The sequence below is a fragment of the Schistocerca nitens genome, chromosome 11, assembly GCF_023898315.1.
Source record: "Schistocerca nitens isolate TAMUIC-IGC-003100 chromosome 11, iqSchNite1.1, whole genome shotgun sequence".
Classification (NCBI taxonomy): Eukaryota; Metazoa; Arthropoda; class Insecta; order Orthoptera; family Acrididae; genus Schistocerca; species Schistocerca nitens.
Window position 1 is genome coordinate 161240173 of NC_064624.1, and position 23713 is coordinate 161263885.

Genomic DNA, 23713 nt, shown 5'->3' on the forward strand with positions numbered 1-23713 from the left:
GCAAGGGAACTTGCTGTTCCAACAGGACAATGCACGTCCGCATGTATCCCGTGCCACCCAACGTGCTCTAGAAGGTGTAAGTCAACTACCCTGGCCAGCAAGATCTCCGGATCTGTCCCCCATTGAGCATGTTTGGGACTGGATGAAGCGTCGTCTCACGCGGTCTGCACGTCCAGCACGAACGCTGGTCCAACTGAGGCGCCAGGTGGAAATGGCATGGCAAGCCGTTCCACAGGACTACATCCAGCATCTCTACGATCGTCTCCATGGGAGAAAAGCAGCCTGCATTGCTGCGAATGGTGAATATACACTGTACTAGTGCCGACATTGTGCATGCTCTGTTGCCTGTGTCTATGTGCCTGTGGTTCTGTCAGTGTGATCATGTGATGTATCTGACCCCAGGAATGTGTCAATAAAGTTTCCCCTTCCTGGGACAATGAATTCACGGTGTTCTTATTTCAATTGCCAGGAGTGTATATTATGAAACTTTAATCGTGAGTAAAAAAAATTCTGTGATGGTAAAACATCTTTGCGGTCAGCACATCTACTATTGTCACATGCAGTACTTTTTTGCTCAGATTTAACACATTACTTCTTTCTAGTTAAACGTGGTAGAGTGATCAAGGACAGGCAGCGAAACTTATTTGTGCAGCCTAACGGAGAACCTTTATTTGGTACTTAAATACAATATGAATGAATTACATATTTTTTATAACTTCCAGTTTGGAGACACTTCTACTACACTGGTGTTTGAACATTTAAAAAAGTCCAAATTGCAGCAAAGATTTCATTAAAAAAGTATATGATATGATTCTTGTACAGGAAGGGCTGCCACGTTATATCAGAATATAAGATCGACAAAATGTAGGTAGGATCGAATGCTTAGGGCTCTTCACTAATTCTTACTCGTAACTAATTTATTGATTTACCTGAATTTAAAATCCACTCGCGTAACCTTTCTTTATCTTTGACGGGAAATCTGAACATTTTTAGTTCAGGATTTGTTCGTCTACTCCTTCCACAGTTGATATACTCGTAGGTCCTCGGTATGACGATTCGATCCACTAACACCGGTATGTCAGAAACAGCTGTACTTCACAGACGCCAAATAGTGGAAAGCTGCACGCGTTCGGCCGATGTTGCCACATATTTCACAGAACGGAGTGCCATCTAGTGGTTGATTCCAGAAGTCAGGGTCCGACGCTGTTGCCCCCTGGTGGCCGTTCCCTGACAAGGGTTGCCTGCTAGGCCAAGCGATCGGGCAATCTGTTTCTTACGTGATCTGGGGTCCAACACTCCTTACGCCCAGCGGATCCTATCCGTACCAATCGGTGCACTCACATGTTTTTCTGGCGGAACGCTCGGGGATGCGTTCCCCTATACTTTTTTGTCGACAAAGTAATTTTTTTTACAAACTTGAGAACTTGGAAGAGTTCCAAAGATTTATTTCACGGAAGTAAATTTTTTATTTCATTTTTCCGTGTTGGTAATTGCAATAAGAACGATACCAGAAATCATTTTGGTGGGAAAATCGATGTCATTGACTGTTTCAAGCATTTAGAAGCTGCGACAACCGTTCTCGACAACTGAATCGCTGGCAGCCAGTTCGACAAGCATGTAGTGCCCTCGCCCGCTAATAGTGGGCGATAGTAGGGCTAAACGGATATGCGTACGCTCAAAAGCCGCGCTGCCGATAGGTATCTCTACGGTCCTGCTACCATGATCCTTCGCGATTCATTGCCATCTTTGTTTTGTTGTTCTTTATTCATTTGCGTTTGCCGTTCCGTTCTTCTCAGTTGTGCAAGGTTTTACAGTGTGTCCTGTCTTTTGTTGCAACTTGTAAGTTAAGTTGGAGGTGAGAGATGACAACAAAACTAACAAACTATTTTACTTGTTCTCCTGCATCTAAAAAACCAAAAACTGTCAATAATTCGTGTGCGAGGGAAAAGCCAGGAAGTTCAACATCAGTGGATGACGAAAGTGGAACTGCAAACCTTTATTGTTCAGGGGTTGATGGGAATCGCATGCTTCATTTGAGGTGATGTAAACTGAAGTGTTCGATACCACATTCTCTTGTATGTTTAGGTGTTTCTCAGTATCGCCTGATTCATTTGAGCTGTTAAAGTCAACTGAAGAGTCAGATACCTTTTTTTTTTTATTTCGACATGCTGATGACATCATGGCTAAAAGTAGACGGGTGGTATCCCATGATTCAGTTACAAGTAATTTTCGCTGCATTATATCCAATGTCGGAGTACCCTCAAACTTTTTTTTAGAAAAAAAGCACTGCCTATAACCATCATCCCCCTTACCCACACAGTCATCAACATTAATTGCCGGCCGCGGTGGCCGTGCGGTTCTGGCGTTGCAGTCCGGAACCGCGGGACTGCTACGGTCGCAGGTTCGAATCCTGCCTCGGGCATGGGTGTGTGTGATGTCCTTAGGTTAGTTAGGTTTAAGTAGTTCTAAGTTCTAGGGGACTTATGACCTAAGATGTTGAGTCCCATAGTGCTCAGAGCCATTTGACCCAGCCAACATTAATTGCGTGGACTTTCTCTTTAGTATTAAGGTGTCTGACGATCGCCTAAGAAGCCGAAAGTTTATGTTTAAAAGTAACACTGTTTCTACGAGGATAGTTTGAAAAGTTATCGGAATGAAATAGAAACAAACGACTTATCTCACAAGGGGCGGCAACGACATTGGGATTACGGATTTACGTCAAACTTTGCAAACCTTAACGAGGCCATTAAAACTGCAAGTAATAATCTTCGTATATCCATAATTGTAATGGACGACTAGGGACGTCATCTAGTATAATATACCAGGTGATCATAAAGTCAGTATAAATTTGAAAACTTAATAAACCACGGAATGATATAGATAGAGAGGTAAAAATTGACACACATGCTTGGAATGACATGGGGTTTTATTAGAACCACCCCATATTGCTAGACGCGTGAGAGATCTCTTGCGCGCGTCGTTTGGTGATGATCGTGTGCTCAGCCGCCACTTTCGTCACGCTTGGCCTCCCAGGTCCCCAGACCTCAGTCCGTGCGATTATTGGCTTTGGGGTTACCTGAAGTCGCAAGTGTATCGTGATCGACCGACATCTCTGGGGATGCTGAAAGACAACATCCGACGCCAATGCACCATAACTCCGGACATGCTTTACAGTGCTGTTCACAACATTATTCCTCGACTACAGCTATTGTTGAGGAATGATGGTGGACATATTGAGCATTTCCTGTAAAGAACATCATCTTTGCTTTGTCTTACTTTGTTATGCTAATTATTGCTACTCTGATCAGATGAAGCGCCATCTGTCGGACATGTTTTGAACTTTTGTATTTTTTTGCTTCTAATAAAACCCCATGCCATTCTAAGCATGTGTATCAATTTGTACCTCTGTATCTACATTATTCCGTGATTTGTTCAGTTTTCAAATTTATACGACTTTTTGATCACCCGGTATGTTAAAAAATGTCGAAATTCCTCCAGCTGTATTAAGGCGTTTGTTTTATTGGCAACTAGTTTCGATGTTGTTCCAACATCATCTTCATGTCCATACTTGTTGACAGCAACCGTATGTGTCTTAACACTAGTAGTCAGTGGTGAGATAGGCGTGTTCCAGGTAGTATGCCTTCCGCATGGAACACTCCTATCTCACCACTGACTACTAGTGTTAGACACATACGGTTGCTGTCAACAAGCAAGGGCATGAAGATGATGTTGGAACAACATCGAAACTAGTTGCCAATAAAACCAACATCTTAATACAGCTGGAGGAATTTCGACTTTTTTTTTAACTTATGCAAGTAATAAGGTGCACTATTGTGGTAACTCTGGGAAAATCCAAAAGAAATTTTATGCGTCTGTTATGTAACTGATGTATCTGTGCAAAGGTGTTTACTGCAAGCAGCAAGAGGTAAGCGTTGGGGCACTTCAAAAAAGGTCTTTGTCGACGCGATGGTAAGAATCACGCAAACACTTACTTTTTAATCTCTTTTTTTCCATCACTGGTTACATAATTCAATTTATATGGCCTCTGAGAGTTAATACAGGGTGATTCAAAAAGAATACCACAACTTTAAAAATGTGTATTTAATGAAAGAAACATAATATAATCTTCTGTTATACATCATTACAAAAGGTATTTAAAAAGGTTTTTTTTTCACTCAAAAATAAGTTCAGAGATGTTCAATATGGCCCCCTCCAGACACTCGAGCAATATCAACCCGATACTCCAACTCGTTCCACACTCTCTGTAGCATATCAGGCGTAACAGTTTGGATAGCTGCTGTTATTTCTCGTTTCAAATCATCAATGGTAGCTGGGAGAGGTGGCCGAAACACCATATCCTTAACATACCCCATAGTGGAACCATATCGGCAGCATATTGGCGAGGCATTCGTCTTCATGGACTTCCTTCAGGATAACGACATCGCTCCATCAGAGTGGCCGGCATGTTGTCCAGATATGAACCCTATCGAACATGCCTGGGATAGATTGAAAAGGGCTGTTTAAGGACGATGTGACGCACCAACCACTCTGAGGAATCTGCGCCAAATCGCCGTTGAGGAATGGAGTAATCTGGACCGAAACTGCCTTTATGGACTTGCGGATAGTATGCCACGACGAATACAGGTATGTATCAATGGGTATTAGAGGTATCGGTGTGTACAGCAATCTGGGCCACCACCTCTGAAGGTATCGCTGTATAGTGCTACCACATGTAATGTTTTGGTTTTCATGGGCAATAAAAAGAGCGGAAACGATGTTTCTGTTGATCTCTGTTCCAGGTTCCGGAACTCACGGAACCGAGTTGATGCAAAATTTTTTGTGATGTGTGTAATTACACTGCTGGCCACCGTAAATGCAACACCAAGAAAGACAAGAGGTAGCACAACAAAATTTATTTTGTAGGTAACATGTTGACCAAGTATCAAATGATTACGTTTACAGACGTCTGTGACATGTGGTTCCTGCCAGAATCAGTAGCCAGAGTAGCCGCCATTGTTGGAGATCACCGCTGCCACACGTCTCGGCATTGAGTCAAAGAGACGTTGGATGTGTTCCTGGGGTACAGCAGCCCAAGCAGCTTCCACACGTTGCCAAAGATCATCTGGTGTGGCAGCTGGGGATGTAATCTGGGTCACTCGTTGAGCAACCGTGGACCACATGTTTTCTATCGGCGAAAGATCCGGAGAGCGAGCCGGGCAGGGAAGCAATTCAATCTGGTTATTGACGAAGAACCTTTGGACAATGCGTGCCACGTCTGGTCGCGCATTATCCTGTTGAAATATGGCTGTGGCCGAGCCCTGAAGGTAAGGAAGGACAACTGGCTCCAGCACCTCGGATATGTAGCGCCGGCTATTTAAAGTACCGGCAATGCGTACTAGAGGCGTGCGAGAGTAATATCCAATACCGCCCCATACCATAATACCCGGTGCAAGACCAGTGTGGCGGTGCATAATGCAGCTGTCCAGCATCCTCTCTCCACGGTGTCTCCACACTCGAATCCGACCATCGTGGTGCTGCAGACAGAAGCGTGCCTCGTCAGTAAAGACAACGTCATTCCATTCTGCCGTCCACATCCGTCTGTCATCACACCATTGGCGATGGAGACGTCTGTGGTTCTGCTTCAATGGTAGACGAAGCCATGGACGTCTTGCGGACAGACCACTCTGCTGTAAACGGCGTCGAATGGTACGCGCAGACACTGGATGATGCGTTACAGACGCAATGTGCTGTGCTACGGTTCGGGATGTCACTGAGCGATCCGTCACTGCCATGCGCACAATTTGCCTATCAGCACGTGCAGTGGTGCACCGAGGTGAATGCGATCGACCACGTCGGTCCATCGTACCCTCCTGCATCCAACGGTCACATATCCGCATTACAGTTGTTTGGTTTCGTCCAACACGACTAGCGATTTCTCTGTATGATAATCCACAATCTCGGTAAGCCACTATCCTTCGTCTGTCGAACTCGGATACTTGATCGAACGATGTTCGCTGTTGTCTACGAGGCATAACTGATCGTCTTGTGAAACAACCACAAGGTAAACACACGTGGCGAACGTACACTCGTCGAAATCGCCAAGTCTTAAATGGCGCTATGAGGTGGCGCCAAAGGCGCGCGTGATGTGCGTCTGCGCTGAAATTCTAATCAGTTGCATATCTCATCGCTGCAAACTCATGGTGTAAATTTCACTTGATTCGGATGCTTCCTTCAGGGTGTTGCATTTACGGTGGCCAGCAGTGTAAATAACTCTGGAAATTTCGTTCGTTCGAGATTTATGTTGTTGAGAAATGTGTAATATAAAACACTCGTATTCAGTGCGATTGCACCGCCATTTAAGTGCAGTGCATATGCAGTTTCTCTGATCCCCGCTCCCACTCAGAGAGCATGGCATGGCGGTTGGGGAAACATCCAGAAAACTGAGCACTCTGGAACTTGTCACAGGGCATAGCCCACGAGTCGAAATCTTGGGCGCCCCTATTCTATCGTTTACTATGGTTTGGTAGAATTTAAATTTCCTTTAGAGTGGCCAGTTTCCCCTACTTTCCCCTGCGTATTGCAAGACGCCCAGTGAGTGCAACACAACACTGAGCAATTGATGAAGCGGTGAGTCGTCCGGAAGGTTGAGTGGCATGCTAAATCTTGCTATGCGTCCTGAAAAGCAGATGGGAACAACACCGAACAACTCATGTACGAGACAGAGGTTCGAAAAACTTGTGTGTCACCTTGCACTGCACTGTTATGGTGAAACAATTCACTCAGGAAGCCACCTGTTGCCTAGTGGTTAGACTGGCTGGCACCTGATGAAGTGGATCCGACCCGAAAGCTCGAGTGTCATCTTTCAGCACATTACTAGTACTAGGGAGTCATATGGCGAAGCAGATCAGACATGAAGGTAGCTGCAGGGCACCTAGGGGTTAAGGGGCTCCGGAAAGGCTCAAAATCATGAAAAGTTCAATTTTTACTTTTTTGCGTTTTCTGAATCTGCAGACTATTACCTTTTAATAGATATATAATTTATTCAATTCCGAAGACTACAACTATTTTTAAATTTTTTTTCAAATGTGTTCTACATGGGCGTGACCCACTGTGGCGCTGTTAAACTGCTGTCAAATGGTGTTATTATTAACGTCCGTGTTCATCAGGTACATTTTAGTGATGTGAGATAAAGTATGTGTTGTGGCTAACCTGTGATGGTTCAATATATATCGCTGGTGTGATTGTCGATTGTTTCATGTTTATTTACTCTGTCGTTATCTCGAAAATATTCGTAATTAATTCTGTTTCTTGAGTCTCTGTTTTGTTGAAGTATAATAATGAGTAAAAGTAAGTTATTAGAAATCCTCTGAAGGCTTTTAAGAAAAGGAGAAATGTTGGAAAGCCAAAGGTATTTAGAAATATGGGAATGAAGATAGGTTCTAACATGGTACGAGCGATGCTTGCTTTAGACAAGGAACGCCTTCGGGCTGCAGACAGGGCTGTAAAGAGTCTAGAAATACAAGCAAGAGTAAACAGGAGGAGGAACAAGAGGAAGCTGGAGGAGGAGTTTGCAGAGGATGAAGATAATCCATCCTATGGACCTGGAATGCACTAAAAAGTTAATCCAATCTTTGTCGCTCGATTCCCAAAACTTTTATTTTCTCATACTAATTACATGTTTTCTAAGGATCTTGCAAACATATTTGTTTCAAACTTTCAGTAAATGTTACACAGTACCTTCTGCATAATTTAACACAGCCTTTTTCCAAAAAAACTGTATATTTTTGAATATATAAATATAAAATTGCAAAAAAATGTTGTGAATTTTCATTACAATTGAAAAAAAAATCATCTTTAATAACTGAACTAAAATTTTGGAAAATCCCTGTGTTAAGTTGTAGCCCATATTCCAATAAATAATCTTTAAAAAGTTCAACTTCCTACATCAAATACTTTGTGAGGAAAGATGTAATTTATCAGCGTTATTTTAACATTGCAAGTATAGGGCGTTCCGGAGCCTCTTAAATGATTGGCTGGCGGAGCGGCACTCACCAGATCTTGTAGAACTTCTCCCGGACTCGCCGCCTGACGGAGTCGCTCTTCCTGCGGTACTGAAGCCGGCGGCAGGCCTCGGTGGAGAGCGGCGGAGGCAGCTCCTTGTAGAAGCCTAGCAACAGACAGAAAGGCATGTGCAGCGTCAACACAGGCTGGCTACAGGGGGTGTGCAGTGGAGTTAGAGGCACGGAGCACTGGGTGTGAGACGTTGACATGGGATGGAAAGAAGGCCACATTTACTAAAACGTACAGAGACTCATGTCAAACATACTTATATACAGGGTGTTTCAAAAATGACCGGTATATTTGAAACGGCAATAAAAACTAAACGAGCAGCGATAGAAATACACCGTTTGTTGCAATATGCTTGGGACAACAGTACATTTTCAGGCGGACAAACTTTCGAAATTACAGTAGTTACAATTTTCAACAACAGATGGCGCTGCAAGTGATGTGATAGAAGACAACGCAGTCTGTGGGTGCGCCATTCTGTACGTCGTCTTTCTGCTGTAAGCGTGTGCTGTTCACAACGTGCAAGTGTGCTGTGGACAACATGGATTATTCCTTAGAACAGAGGACTTTTCTGGTGTTGGAATTCCACCGCCTAGAACACAGTGTTGTTGCAACAAGACGAAGTTTTCAACGGAGGTTTAATGTAACCAAAGGACCGAAAAGCGATACAATAAAGGATCTGTTTGAAAAATTTCAACGGACTGGGAAAGTGACGGATGAACGTGCTGGAATGGTAGGGCGACCGCGTACGGCAACCACAGAGGGCAACGCGCAGCTAGTGCAGCAGGTGATCCCACAGCGGCCTCGGGTTTCCGTTCGCCGTGTTGCAGCTGCGGTCCAAATGACGCCAACGTCCACGTATCGTGTCGTGCGCCAGAGTTTACACCTCTATCCGTACAAAATTCAAACGCGGCAACCCCTCAGCGCCGCTACCATTGCTGCACGAGAGACATTCGCTAACGATATAGTGCACAGGATTGATGACGGCGATATGCACGTGGGCAGCATTTGGTTTACTGACGAAGCTTATTTTTACCTGGACGGCTTCGTCAATAAACAGAACTGGCGCATATGGGGAACCGAAAAGCTCCATGTTGCAGTCCCATCGTCCCTGCATCCTCAAAAAGTACTGGTTTGGGCCGCCATTTCTTCCAAAGGAATCATTGGCCCATTTTTCAGATCCGAAACGATTACTGCATCACGCTATCTGGACATTCTTCGTGAATTTGTGGCGGTACAAACTGCCTTAGACGACACTGCGAACACCTCGTGGTTTATGCAAGATGGTGCCCGGCCACATCGCACGGCCGACGTCTTTAATTTCCTGAATGAATATTTCGACGATCGTGTGATTGCTTTGGGCTATCCGAAACATACAGGAGGCGGCGTGGATTGGCCTCCCTATTCGCCAGACATGAACCCCTGTGACTTCTTTCTGTGGGGACACTTGAAAGACCAGGTGTACCGCCAGAATCCAGAAACAATTGAACAGCTGAAGCAGTACATCTCATCTGCATGTGAAGCCATTCCGCCAGACACGTTGTCAAAGGTTTCGGGTAATTTCATTCAGAGACTACGCCATATTATTGCTACGCATGGTGGATATGTGGAAAATATTGTAGTATAGAGTTTCCCAGACCGCAGCGCCATCTGTTGTTGAAAATTGTAACTACTGTAATTTCGAAAGTTTGTCTGCCTGAAAATGTACTGTTGTCCCAACCATATTGCAACAAACGGTGTATTTCTATCGCTGCTCGTTTGGTTTTTATTGCCGTTTCAAATATACCGGTCATTTTTGAAACACCCTGTATATAACACAAACACATGAAACATCCTAGCTCATGATCATGGGAATCTTAATGAGTGTGCCTGAGTTTGATGTCATATGAGAAATATGATATGAGAAACACCCCAAAACATGACAGAACCACCTCTGCCCTGAATTACAGCCTCCACAGAGAGCCAGATGAACGCCGCACTGGGCTGCCGCTGCACTTGACAAACAATGGTTCAAATGGGTCTGAGCACTATGGGACTTAAGATCTTAGGTCATCAGTCCCCTAGAACTTAGAACTACTTAAACCTAACTAATCTAAGGACATCACACACATCCATGCCCGAGGCAGGATTCGAACCTGCGACCCTAGCGGTCGCGCGGTTGCAGACTGAAGCGCCTAGAATCGCTCGGCCACAGCGGCCGGCAGAATTGGAACAAATCTGTTTATTCAACTACCTGGCCTGTGATATGTGTTATGCATGTGATAATCATCTTGAATAGAAACTACTAGGTTGGTGCATAAGTTCGTAGCGTTTTTCCATATTTTTAATAAGCACAACAGATACATGTGACAGAGACTTTAATCGTGAATAACATTTTCTCCTTCCGGGGGTAACTTTTCTATTCCGCGACGTGGCATTGAGGCGAAGAATTGCCGAGCCATGTTCGGATCGCAGTTCCATCGGGTAAGCAAATTCGTCGAAGGTTGTTCCATGTTGTTGTTGTTGTTGTTGTGGTCTTCAGTGCTGAGACTGGTTTGATGCAGCTCTCCATGCTACTCTATCCTGTGCAAGCTTCTTCATCTCCCAGTACCTGCTGCAACCTACATCCTTCTGAATCTGCTTAGTGTATGCAGCTCTTGGTCTCCCCCTACGATTTTTACCCTCCACGCTGCCCTCCAATACTACATTGGTGATCCCTTGATGCCTCAGAACATGTCCTACCAACCGATCCCTTCTTCTGGTCAAGTTGTGCCACAAACTCCTCTTCTCCCCAATCCTATTCAGTACCTCCTCATTAGTTATGTGATCTACCCATCTAATCTTCAGCATTCTTCTGTAGCACCACATTTCGAAAGCTTCTATTCTCTTCTTGTCCAAACTATTTCACTTCCATACATGGCTACACTCCATACAAATACTTTCAGAAATGACTTCCTGACACTTAAATCTATACTCGATGTTAACAAATTTCTCTTCTTCAGAAACGCTTTCCTTGCCATTGCCAGTCTACATTTTATATCCTCTCTACTTCGACCATCATCACTTATTTTGCTCCCCAAATAGCAAAACTCCTTTACTACTTTAAGTGTCTCATTTCCTAATCTAATACCCTCAACATCACCCGACTTAATTCGACTACATTCCATTATCCTCGTTTTGCTTTTGTTGATGTTCATCTTATATCCTCCCTTCAAGACACCATCCATTCCGTTCAACTGCTCTTCCAAGTCCTTTGCTGTCTGACAGAATTACAATGTCATCGGCGAACCTCAAAGTTTTAATTTCTTCTCCATGGATTTTAATACCTACTCCGAATTTTTCTTTTGTTTCCTTTACTGCTTGCTCAATATACAGATTGGTTGTTCCCTCAGATATTCACCTTTTACGCTCTCTATGGTTGTTCCATAGAGAGCGTAAAAGGTGAATATCTGAGGGCACTAGTTGAGGTGAATAAAGTGAGCATGGAACGCGGGCAGGCGTCGTCTTGTCATAGCATCACTCCACGCAGTCTTCCTGATCTTTGATCTCGGACAGCGTCTGCAAGATGTCTCAGTTGTTGCCAATAAATGTCAGCAGTCACGGTTGCACCTCGGGGAAGCAATTCTTACTACAACACCCTCCCGATCCCACCAGAGGCACAAGGATCGGCGCAGGTCTTTGTATGAAGAGTTGGTGCTTTGTTTGGGCTTAACCATTCCATTCTTTTCCCTGTGTTAGCATAAAGACACTCTTCTGGCTTAGAGCATACATCCGATCTTTGAACCTTCCCCACTCCATACAGATGTCACGAGATTGTGGACTGATCACACTTCATCATATTTGCCAGTTCTCGAGAACACTGACGTGGATCATTGTGGATTAATGCGTTTAAACGAGCTTCATCGAACCCCAAAGTTCTTCCTGATGACGAAGTGTCACTAATGTCAAGACGATACTCCTTAAAACGAGAAAACCATTTTGTTGCCGTGCTCTGTCTAGTGGCATTGTCCCCTTACATGGAGCAAATGTTTCTGGCTACATCCGCTGCTGATTGTCACCCCCCTACTGATGCCAAATAGAAGAATCGGTCGGAAATGTTCCGGTTTCCCCTCGTGGCATTCCATTTTCTGGCGTCCACAGCTGCATTCACTACCTACACTACTACTAACTCCGTCTACAGGCCGCAAGCGACCCATCGGGACCATCCGACCGCCGTATCATCCTCAGGTGAGGATGCGGATAGGAGGGGCATGGGGTCAGCACACCGCTCTCCCGGTCGTTATGACGGTTTTCTTTGACCGGAGCCGCTACTATTCGGTCGAGTAGCTCCTCAATTGGCATCACGAGGCTGAGTGCACCCCGAAAAATGGCAACAGCACGTGGCGGCGGGATGGTGACCCATCCAAGCGCCGGCCACGCCCGACAGCGCTTAACTTCGGTGATCTCACGGGAACCGGTGTATCCACTGTGGCAAGGCCGTTGCCCTACCTACACTACTGGTCATTAAAATTGCCACACCACGAAGATGACGTGCTACAGACGCGAAATTTAACGGACAGGAAGAAGATGCTGCGATACGTAAATTATTAGCTTTTCAGAGCATTCACACAAGGCTGGCGCCGGTGGCGACACCTACAACGTACTGATATGAGGAAAGTTTCCAACCGATTTCTCATACAAAAACAGCAGTTGACCGGCGTTGCCTGGTGAAACGTTGTTGTGATGCCTCGTGTAAGGAGGAGAAAAGCGTAAGATCACGTTTCCGACTTTGCTAAAGGTCGGATTGTAGCCTATCGCGATTGCGGTTTATCGTATCGCGACATTGCTGCGCGCGTTGGTCGAGATCCAATGACAGTTAGCGGAATATGGAATCGGTAATATGGAACGCCGTGCTGGATCCCAACGGCCTCGTATCACTAGCAGTCGAGATGACAGGTAGCTTATCCGCACGCCTGTAACGGATCGTGCAGCCACGTCTCGATCCCTGAGTCAACAGATGGGGACGTTTGCAAGACAACAACCATCTGCACGAACAGTTAGACGACGTTTGCAGCAGCATGGACTATCAGCTCGGAGACCTTGATGCTGCATCACAGACAGGAGCGCCTGCGATGGCTGTACTCGACGATGAACCTGGGTCACGAATGGCAAAACGTCATTTTTTCGGATGAATCCAAGTTCTGTTTACAGCATCATTATGGTCGCATCCGTGTTTGGCGACATCGCGGTGAATGCACGGTGGAAGCGTGTATTCGTCATCGCCATACTGGCGTATCAACCTGCGTGATGGTATGGGGTGCCATTGGTTACACGTCTCGATCACCTCTTGTTCGCATTGACGGCGCTTTGAACATTGGACGTTACATTTCAGATATGTTACGACCCGTGGCTCTACCCTCCATTCGATCCCTGCGAAACCCTACATTTCAGCAGGATAATGCACGACCGCATGTTGTTGGTCCTGTACGGGCCTTTCTCGATACAGAAAATGTTCGACTGCTGCCCTGGCCAGCACATTCTCCAGATCTCTCACCAATTGAAAACGTCTGGTAAATGGTGGCCGAGCAACTGGCTCGTCACAATACGCCAGTCACTACTCTTGATGAACTGTGGTTTCGTGTTAAAGCTGCATGGGCAGCTGTACCTGTACACGCCATCCGAGCTCTGTTTGACTCAATGCCCAGGCGTATCAAGGCCGTTATTAGGGCCAGAGGTGGTTGTTCTGGGTACAGATTTCTCAGGATCTATGCACCGAAATTGGGTGAAAATTTAATCGCAAGTCAGTTATAGTTTAATATATTTTTCCAATGAATACTCGTTTACCATCTGCATTTCTTCTTCGTGTATCAATTTTAATGGCCAGTAGCGTACAAATGACAAAATGACAGTGTGTAAACTCAAATAGCAACAGTGAAATGCAAATAAAAACTGAATATCGATAAATAAACCCATAGCAACTGGAATATCTACATGTAAAACAAAAACGGTACGAGCTTATGCACCAAGCTAATAGAAAGGTACTCGCACGTCTTAGGTACGATTATGTCAACGCTTCTGAACAAAACCTGGAAAGAGATCGAATGCTCAAGTTCTATATAATGCTATGACTCTGTTTCCTGCTCTGTGGATCTGAAGTATGAACTATAACGACCAAACAATTGAACTGATGCTGCAGAAATGAAACTTCTAACGTCTTTAGCGGGATACAAATCAGAAGGTCATAACAGGAACGGAGAGAGAACAAAGCAGGTCCATGTTCTAGGAACCGTAGGATAGATCCAACAGTATAGAAACGAAAGACATGAATACCTACACTGCAGTCCTAAAAAAATATCCCCGCCGTCGTTCTGCTCAGTAATGTCGAGACTTGGCACTATTAAAACAGCACTGGTTGTGGTAATGACAGTTTTGTCGAATGTAGCTTAATATGTGCCACATTCAGGTTAGGTTAATTTAACTAAAAAATTAACGTTTCGCTATTTAGTGCACTTGGTCTTTCTTGAGAGACAGGATGTTCCTCAGCATTGAATCGTTCTGAGTAATGCAGGGTTCTAAACATTCACGCCAAATACCAAGTGAATTGAAAAAAGAAAAAATTAAAATTTTTGTTCCTATGTAATCCAGCAGCCTCTAAATATTTCACAAACGAAAATGTGATCGTTGTAGACTGTACGTTAAAGTCCTTTATTTAATCTGTGCGAGGCTAGCTAATTTCGACATCGCGTCATTTTCAAGCACATACGTTACATCAAATTATATACGTCATGCTTTACATTGTGTAAATACCGGATTTATCTTCCATAAACAAGTGTAAAATGACGCAGTGTCGAAATTAGCTAATCGCACAAATTAAATAAAGAATATTAATATACAACCGACAACGGATCACGTTTCCATTTATACAACAACAACATATTGAAGTTCAACTAACAGTTGTTTTTAGACCACAGTCTGCCACATATGGACCAATGCCGGACACGAAAGAAAATATGCGGCTACAGATCCAAGGGTACAAGAACGGTCGAACGATTGCGAAGAAGATGGTGCTCTCAACTTTATTTTCGTTTCTGAATGTATGTCTGCATCTACATCTACATCCATACTCCGCAATCCACCATACGGTGCGTGGCGGAGGGTACCTCGTACCACAACTAGCATCTTCTCTCCCTGTTCAAACAGAACGAGTGAAAAATGACTGCCTCTGTACGAGCCCCAATCTCTCTTATCTTATCTTTGTGGTCTCTCCGCGAAATATAAGTTGGCGGTAGTAGAATTGTACTGCAGTCAGCCTCAAATGTTGGTTCTGTAAATTTCCTCAGTAGCGATTCACGAAAAGAACGCCTCCTTTCCTCCAGGGACTCCCACCCGAGTTCCTGAAGCATTTCCGTAGCACTCGCGTGATGATCAAACCTACCAGTAACAAATCTAGCAGCCCGCCTCTGAACTGCTTCTATGTCCTCCCTAAATCCGACCTGATAGGGATCCCAAACACTCGAGCAGTACTCAAGATTATGTCGTATTAGTGTTTTATAAGCGGTCTCCTTTACAGATGAACCACATCTTCCCAAAATTCTACCAATGAACCGAAGACGGCTATCCGCCTTCCCCACAACTGCCATTACACGCTTGTCCCACTTCATATCGCTCTGCAGTGTTAGGCCCAAATATTTAATCGACGTGACTGCGTCAAGCCCTACACTACCGATAGAGTGTTCAAACATTACGGGATTCTTTTTCCTATTCATCTGCATTAATTTACATTTATCTACATTTAGAGTTAGCTGCCATTCTTTAGACCAATCACAAATCCTGTCCAAGTCATCTTGTATCCTCCTACAGTCACTCAATGACGACACCTTCCCGTACACCACAGCATCATCAGCAAAGAGCCGCACATTGCTATCCACCCTATCCAAAAGATCATTTATGTAGACAGAAAACTGGGGCACTCCAGATGATACCCTCACCTCCGATGAACACTCACCATCGAGGACAACGTACTGGGTTCTATTACTTAAGAAGTTGCAGTTTTTTCCTTCGCTGTTATTTCAAATCAGTTGATAAATGGTTCTGAGTAACGCAGGATTCTAAACGTTATCGCCAAATACTAAGTGAATTGACAAAAGAAAATTAAAATTTTGTTCCTGTCTATGCCAGCAGCCTCTACATATTTCACAAATGAAAATATAATCGTTCTAGACTGCACGTTATTGTCCTTTCTTTAATCTGTGTGAGGTTAGCTAATTTCGACATTGCGTCATTTTCAAGCACATAGCTTACATCAACTTATATACGTCATCCTTTACATCCATGTGGCTTTTAGCCGGTGATACTGTAGTATACGGAGAAGTTGCAGCATTAGAAAATTGCAGCGAAATGCAGGAAGATCTCCAGCGGGTAGGCACTTGGTGCAGGGAATGGCAACTGACCCTTAACATAGACAAATGTAATGTATTGCGAATACATAGAAAGAAGGATCCTTTATTGTATCATTATATCATAGCGGAACAAACACTGGTAGCAGTTACTTCTGTAAAATATCTGGGAGTATGCGTACGGAACGATTTGAAGTGGAATGATCATATAAAATTAATTGTTGGTAAGGCGGGTACCAGGTTGAGATTCATTGGTAGAGTCCTTAGAAAATGTAGTCCATCAACAAAGGAGGTGGCTTACAAAACAGTGGTTCGAGCTATACTTGAGTATCGCTCATCAGTGTGGGATCCGTACCAGATCGGGTTCACAGAGGAGATAGAGAAGATCCAAAGGAGAGCGGCGCGTTTCGTCACAGGGTTATTTGGTAAGCGTGATAGCGTTACGGAGATGTTTAGCAAACTCGAGTGGCAGACTCTGCAAGAGAAGCGCTCTGCATCGCGGTGTAGCTTGCTGTCCAGGTTTCGAGAGGGTGCGTTTCTGGATGAGGTATGGAATATATTGCTACCCCCTACTTATACCTCCCGAGGAGATCACGAATGTAAAATCAGAGAGATTCGAGCGCGCACGGAGGCTTTCAGACAGTCGTTCTTCCCGCGAACCGTACGCGACTGGAACAGGAAAGGGAGGTAATGACAGTGGCACGTAAAGTGTCCTCCACCACACACCGTTGGGTGACTTGCGGGGTATAGATGTAGATGTAGTACATTCTGTAAATATCGGATTCACCTTCCACAAACATGTGTAAAATGACGCAGTGTCGAAATTAGCTAACCGCACAAATTAAATAAAGAATATTAATATACAACCGACAACGGATCTCGTTTCCATTTATAAAACAACAAAATATTGAGGTTCAACTGACAGTTGTTTTTAGACCACAGTCTGCCACATATGGACCAAAGCCGGACACGAAAGAAAGTGTGGGACAACAGATCCGAGGGTACAAGAACGATCGAACGGCTGCGAAGAAGATGGTGCGCTCAACTTTAAATTGATTTCTGAATGTATGTGATGATGATGGTGATGATGATGACGATGAGAGGCAGACGTCACTGTGTTCACAGCAGTCAGAAGACCCCAGGAGGAGCCGTCCCGCCATCTGCTAGTAGTCCAGCGCGAACCGCCTCGTCCCCTGATTGTCTCCACTCTAGTTGAGTTAATAGGTGGGTCCCTGGGCTTCAGATTACGGCTGTGGGGACGCTGCGCCTGCTGATGTAGCTACACTACAGCCCGGGGTAATAGTCGTTTGGTTTCTGACAGCCTCGCCACGCCATAGGAACGTGCTCTCAGCGATAGTGAGATGTGGACCTACTGAGGAATGTAGGAGGTTAATTGGAGAGATACGGAACTAAATGTAGGTGAGGAAAGGAGTCTATGGTAGGCCGTTAGCAGAATGTGGGAAAGGCTAGTGGCACAACTAGAATCGCATTCGGAAATAACTGACCTGGAGATGGAAAGGGACTCTAGAAAGAAAAATAGTGAGGCTAAAAAAAGATGTGAAACTTTAAAAGGATGCAGGATGCTGCGGGTTAAAAAGGGTGTAAGATAGGGATGTAGTCTTTTGCTCCTACTGTACAAACGATAGCCTACGCCGAGGTAGCAAGGACAGAAGTAGAAAAAAGGTTCAAGAGTGGGATTAAAGTTGAGGGTGAAAGGATATGTGATAAGATTCGCTGATGACATTGCTGCTCTCAGTGAAAATGAAAAAGAATTACAGTACGTTTGAGTGGTATCAAGAGTCTAATGAGTACGCAACATGGATTTAGAATAAACTGGAAGAAGACAAAGGTAGTTAGATGTAGCAGAAATGAGAATAGCGAGAAAGTTAACAGAAAATGGTGATCACGAAGGAGGAAAAAAAACACGTTAGCTCAAGCAAAGAGGGTATTTCTGGCGGAGAGAAGTCCACTGGTATCAAACATAAGCCTTAATTTCCGAGAGTGTACGTTTGGGGCACAGCACTGTATGTTAGTGAATCATGGCCATTGAGAAAACCAGAAAAAAAAGAGAGTCGTAGCGTTTCAGGTGTGATGCTACAAAAGATTGTTGAAACTTGGGATGTCTGGTAACGTAAGGAACGAGGAAGTTCTCCGCAGAATTGGCGAAGAGAGGAACATATGCAGAACCCGACAAAAAGAAGGACTATAGGCAATGTGTTAAATTACGAGGGAATAACTTCAATAGTACTAGAGGCAGCTTTAGAGAGTAAATACTGTAGAGGAAGACAGAGACTGGGACATCCAGCAGGTAATTGGGAAAGTAGGTTGCAAGTGTGTGTATACATAGACTGGGTATGCCAGCGATAAAAAAATGTCTCACAAAATTTCGTCCGGCAAGGGCATCCGGCAGAAAAAGGACGTTAAAGAGTGGCAATCTGGCAACACTGTAACCACACATATGATAACTGTCTTTGTCATAAGCTGTTGATCGTGCTGTACAGTTAGTGCAGAGGATTGAGTTTGGGTTACCACACAAGAGGTTGTGGTTTCGATCCTGGGTTACTGCGAATTGTTTTTTTTTTTTTTTTTTTGTAATCTCATTCTGATATTTCATACGCCGTTTCTTAGGTCACATGTATCCTAAATTTACATTTTGTAACTATAAACGTAACAAATACGTGGTTAGACAAATACGAAATAGGCAAACTGGAAATTTGTGATAAGGTTCTATGGGGCCAAACTCCTGAGGTCATCGGTCCCTAGGAAAGAATAATAATTGCTACTAATCTCTGGACCATTGGAGGAGGGTACAAAGAAAACAGGTTTCGCCTCTAGAAGATGTGGTAATTGTGAAATTCCATGACATGAAAAGGGCTTCTTCCAAAGCTGACCAATCTTCCATTTCTACGATTATGTAAGTGCAAGTGTTTTCTAGAGGATCCGCTGCAATCGCTGTTGATGGTTAAGATGCCAGATACCGTACCACCTGGACTACATTTACCAAACAAAAAACATATACCTCAACCAGGATCAAACCATCGACCCTTTTCATGCTAACCCAAAACTCTATCCACTGCAGCAACTGTGCAGCACAAACATTATGTGCTCACAAAGGTGGTTACCACACATGTGGTTACAGTGTTGACAGCTTGCCATTCTTTAACGTTCTTTCTCTGCCGGATGGACTCGCCGGACGAAATTTTGTGACAGACATTTTTTTTATCGCTGGCATGTGAGGAGCGAATTTCGCTTCACCCTATATATATAGATAGATAGATACTGTGAAAAAAATCTCTTCTACTGCAAGTTCTTTGCTTTGCATATGTTTGGGGGAAGAGTTGTGTTCCAAGGCACCAGAGATGAACACGTGCTCATAGCCCTTAAGGTATGCATTTTAGAGCATATGTTTACTGGACTCTTTTTTTCTTGTTTTGGACCACACTATCAGTTCGCAAAATATGGAAAGAAAACAACTTGCAGCAGAAGAGATTTGCCTCACAGTATCGAAGATGAAAAATTGCTCGTAGCTCTTACGGTATGCATTTTCTACCCTATGTTTACTGAGACTTTTTTGCTTCTAGTATCGTGTACTTTCAACTTTATACGTTTACGCCATTAGTTATGATACACCACGTATACGTATATTAGTCAGCAGTCTTCTGACAGAGCAATTGAAGTCATCTAAGGTGTCATGAGCACAAAAAACAAATTGTAGGAAAAGGAGATGACAGTTTCAGATTGTATATATATAAAGATGGTATCTGTTCTTTCGGGCAGATACCATCGGTGACCATGCAGCTCGTTAGAATGAAATTACAATGAAATGAATACCGTTAGCTGCATACAGACGTTGATATAAGGCAACAGGGACAATTGAAAATGTGTGCCCCGACCGGGACTCGAAACTGGGATCTCCTGCTTACATGGCACTCTCCATCTGAGCCACCGAGGACACAGAGGGCAGTGCAACTGCAGGGAATTATCTCTTGCACGCCTCCCGTGAGACCCACATTCCCAACTTACTGTCCCACTCTATATTCATAGTGCCCCTGCCCATCATACTCATTACTCGCGGCTTTACCGCCGATTCCCGTAAGAGTTCGGGCGCTGTTTGTGCATCCGCACAGAAGAAGAAGACGGTCAAGTGGCCAGAAGATGGTATCTGTTCTTTCAGACATATACACACACACACACACACACACACACACACACACACACACACACACACACATATATATATATATATATATATATATATATATATATATGTGTGTGTGTGTGTGTGAGCCATATAGGGTGAGCCATAACTAATATATATATATATATATATATATATATATATATATATATATTAGTTATGGCTCACCGGTCATGTGACCATCTTCTTCTGTGCGAATGCACAAACAGTGCCCGAAATCTTACGGGAATCGGCGGTAAAGCCGCGAGTAATGAGTATGATGGGCAGGGGCACTATGAATGTAGTGCGGGACAGTAAGTTGGGAATGTGGGTCTCACGGGAGGCGTGCAAGAGATAATTCCCTGCAGTTGCACTGCCCTCTGTGTCCTCGGTGGCTCAGATGGAGAGAGCGCCTGCCATGTAAGCAGGAGATACCGGGTTCGAGTCCCGGTCGGGGCACACATTTTCAGTTGTCCCCGTTGACTCATATCTACGCCTGTGTGCAGCTAAGTGTATTCATTTCATTGTAATTTCAGTTTCAGTTTGACTGGGAGAACCTTTAGGAAATGTAATTCAGCCGCAAAGGAAGTGTCTTACAAAACGACTGTTCGACCGATTGCTGGATGTTTCTCGTCAGTCTGGGACTTTTAACAGGTTGGATTAATAAGAGGGACGGAGAAGATGCAGCGAAGAGCGGCGCGTTTCGTGGCGGGATCGTTTAGTCGGCGCGAGAGAGTTACAGAGAAGCTCAACAAACTCCGGTGGCAGAAGCTGCAAGAGAGGCGTTGTGCATCACGAAGGGGTTTACTGTTGACTTTTCAAGTGCGCGTATTCCAGGAAGGGTCCGAGAGTTCCTCCAACACAGGTCTCTCAAGATGACCACGACGTGGAAATTGGAGAAATCAGAGGTCTGCCGACAAATATTCCTCCCATGTGCCATTCGTGTATGGGAGATGGTGGAAAGTAACAGTGGCGTCGCATACGAAAGGTGCCTTGCGGAGCGTACATGTAGATGTAGGGTGGAAGAGATAACGCGGCTTACTTGATTAGAACTAATCCCCAAATTTCGACTAATTTCAGCGCTTATCAGAATGAGATTTTCACTCTGCAGCGGAGTGTGCGCTGATATGAAACTTCCTGGCAGATTAAAACTGTGTGCCCGACCGAGACTCGAACTCGGGACCTTTGCCTTTCGCGGGCAAGTGCTCCACCATCTGAGCTACCGAAGCACGACTCACGCCCGGTCCTCACAGCTTTACTTCTGCCAGTATCTCGTCTCCTACCTTCAAACTTTACAGAAGCACTCCTGCGAACCCTGCAGAACTAGCACTCCTGAAAGAAAGGATACTGCGGAGACATGGCTTAGCCACAGCCTGGGGGATGTTTCCAGGATGAGATTTTCACTCTGCAGCGGAGTGGGCGCTGATATGAAACTTCCTGGCAGATTAAAACTGTGTGCTCGACCGAGACTCGATCTCGGGACCTTTGCCTTTCTGCAAGGTTCACAGGAGCGCTTCTGTAAAGTTTGGAAGGTAGGAGACGAGATACTGGCAGAAGTAAAGCTGTGAGGACCGGGCGTGAGTCGTGCTTCGGTAGCTCAGATGGTAGAGCACTTGCCCTGAAAGGCAAAGGTCTCGAGTTCGAGTCTCGGTCGGGCACACAGTTTTAATCTGCCAGGAAGTTTCATTTCAGCGCTTATGCTTTTTTGTGTTAATGTCTGTGGCCTCTGTGTACAACAGTAATGATTGGGCCTTAATAAAACTGGTTCCAATGTGACACGGATAAATCGGCAATAACAGATGATGCACTAAAACCAGAATACCATCACATTCGTTTCTGTAGCACTATGGTTATAGCAAAGTCCAACCATCGCTATTGTGGAATGCGCAGTGACCGTACAGACGCAAGTATAGAGAAAAGATTCCCAACAGGATTCGTCTGAACTGAACGCAATTTATCGCTGTGGACAGAAATTCTACAAAAATCTGAGGCGCTGGAGTATAGGGGAGCTGCTCCAGATTACGGGCACAGTAGAATCTGAAAAGATGGTGTTGGACAGAATGACAAGCGATTGGTTGGGGGAGGAGACCAGACAGCGAGGTCATCGGTCTCAGCAGATTAGGGAAGGATGGAGAAGGAAGTCGGCTGTGCCCTTTCAAAGGAGCGATTTAGGTAAATCACGGAAAACCTAATTCAGGATGGCCAGACGCGGATCTGAACCACTGTCCTCACGAATGCGGGTCCAGTGTGCTGATCATTCCCGTAGGCAACTTGGTTGGTAAACGTCTTGGAAGACCCATCGAATGCAGTCGATAATGTTTGGAAAACAGAGTGTAAGACGAAGTTCAACAAAAGTAATACAAGGCTAATGGAATGCAGTCGAATTAAAAGAGGCGATGCTGTGAGAATTACATTAGTAATTGAGGCACTAGAAGAAGTAGAGGAGTTTTCTTATATCGGGAACGAAATACGAGTACATCACTGAAATGGGGAGGATCGTAAAATGCAGACTGTGAAGAGAAATAAAATGATAACGTCGAATATAAATTTAAGTTTAACATGGTGTTTTCTGAAGGTATTTGTCTACAGAGTAGCCTTGTATTGGAGTGACACATGAACGATACAAGATAAGAAGCGAATAGAAGCCTTTGAAATGCTGAAGATGAGTTTTGGTAGATAGAGCAATTGATGAGGAAATACTGAATAGAATTCTAGAGTAAAGGCATTTTTGGTACAACTTGATTAAAAGAAGGGATCTGTTGACGGGACACATTCTGAGGCATCAAGGGTAGTACTGCAGGGAAGTTTGGGGCTTAGGGTGGGGTGGGAGTAAAAATTGTAGGGGGAGACCAAGCCCCGACTGCAGTAAGCAGGTTCAAGAGGGTGCAGGCTACAGTAGTCCGCAGCTCGTGGTCTTGCGGTAGCGTTCTCGCTTCCCGAGCACGGGGTCCCGGGTTCGATTCCCGGCGGGGTCAGGGATTTTCTCTGCCTCGTGATGACTGGGTGTTGTGTGTTGTCCTTAGGTTAGTTAGGTTTAAGTAGTTCTAAGTTCTAGGGGACTGATGACCATAGCTGTTAAGTCCCATAGTGCTCAGAGCCATTTGAACCATTTTTT

General features: G+C 44.5%; 1 protein-coding gene across 1 annotated transcript in view; it reads right to left on the reverse strand.

The window, feature by feature from the left end:
* LOC126212741 (high affinity cGMP-specific 3',5'-cyclic phosphodiesterase 9A-like) overlaps window positions 1-23713 on the reverse strand; it is a gene marked incomplete at its 3' end in the record, with an annotated part of 260309 nt that overhangs the window by 148521 nt on the left and 88075 nt on the right. Inside the window, exon 5 of the mRNA XM_049940150.1 lies at window positions 8053-8167. Within this exon, the coding sequence (XP_049796107.1) occupies window positions 8053-8167 (115 nt within the window). The remainder of the gene's footprint in view (window positions 1-8052; window positions 8168-23713) is intronic.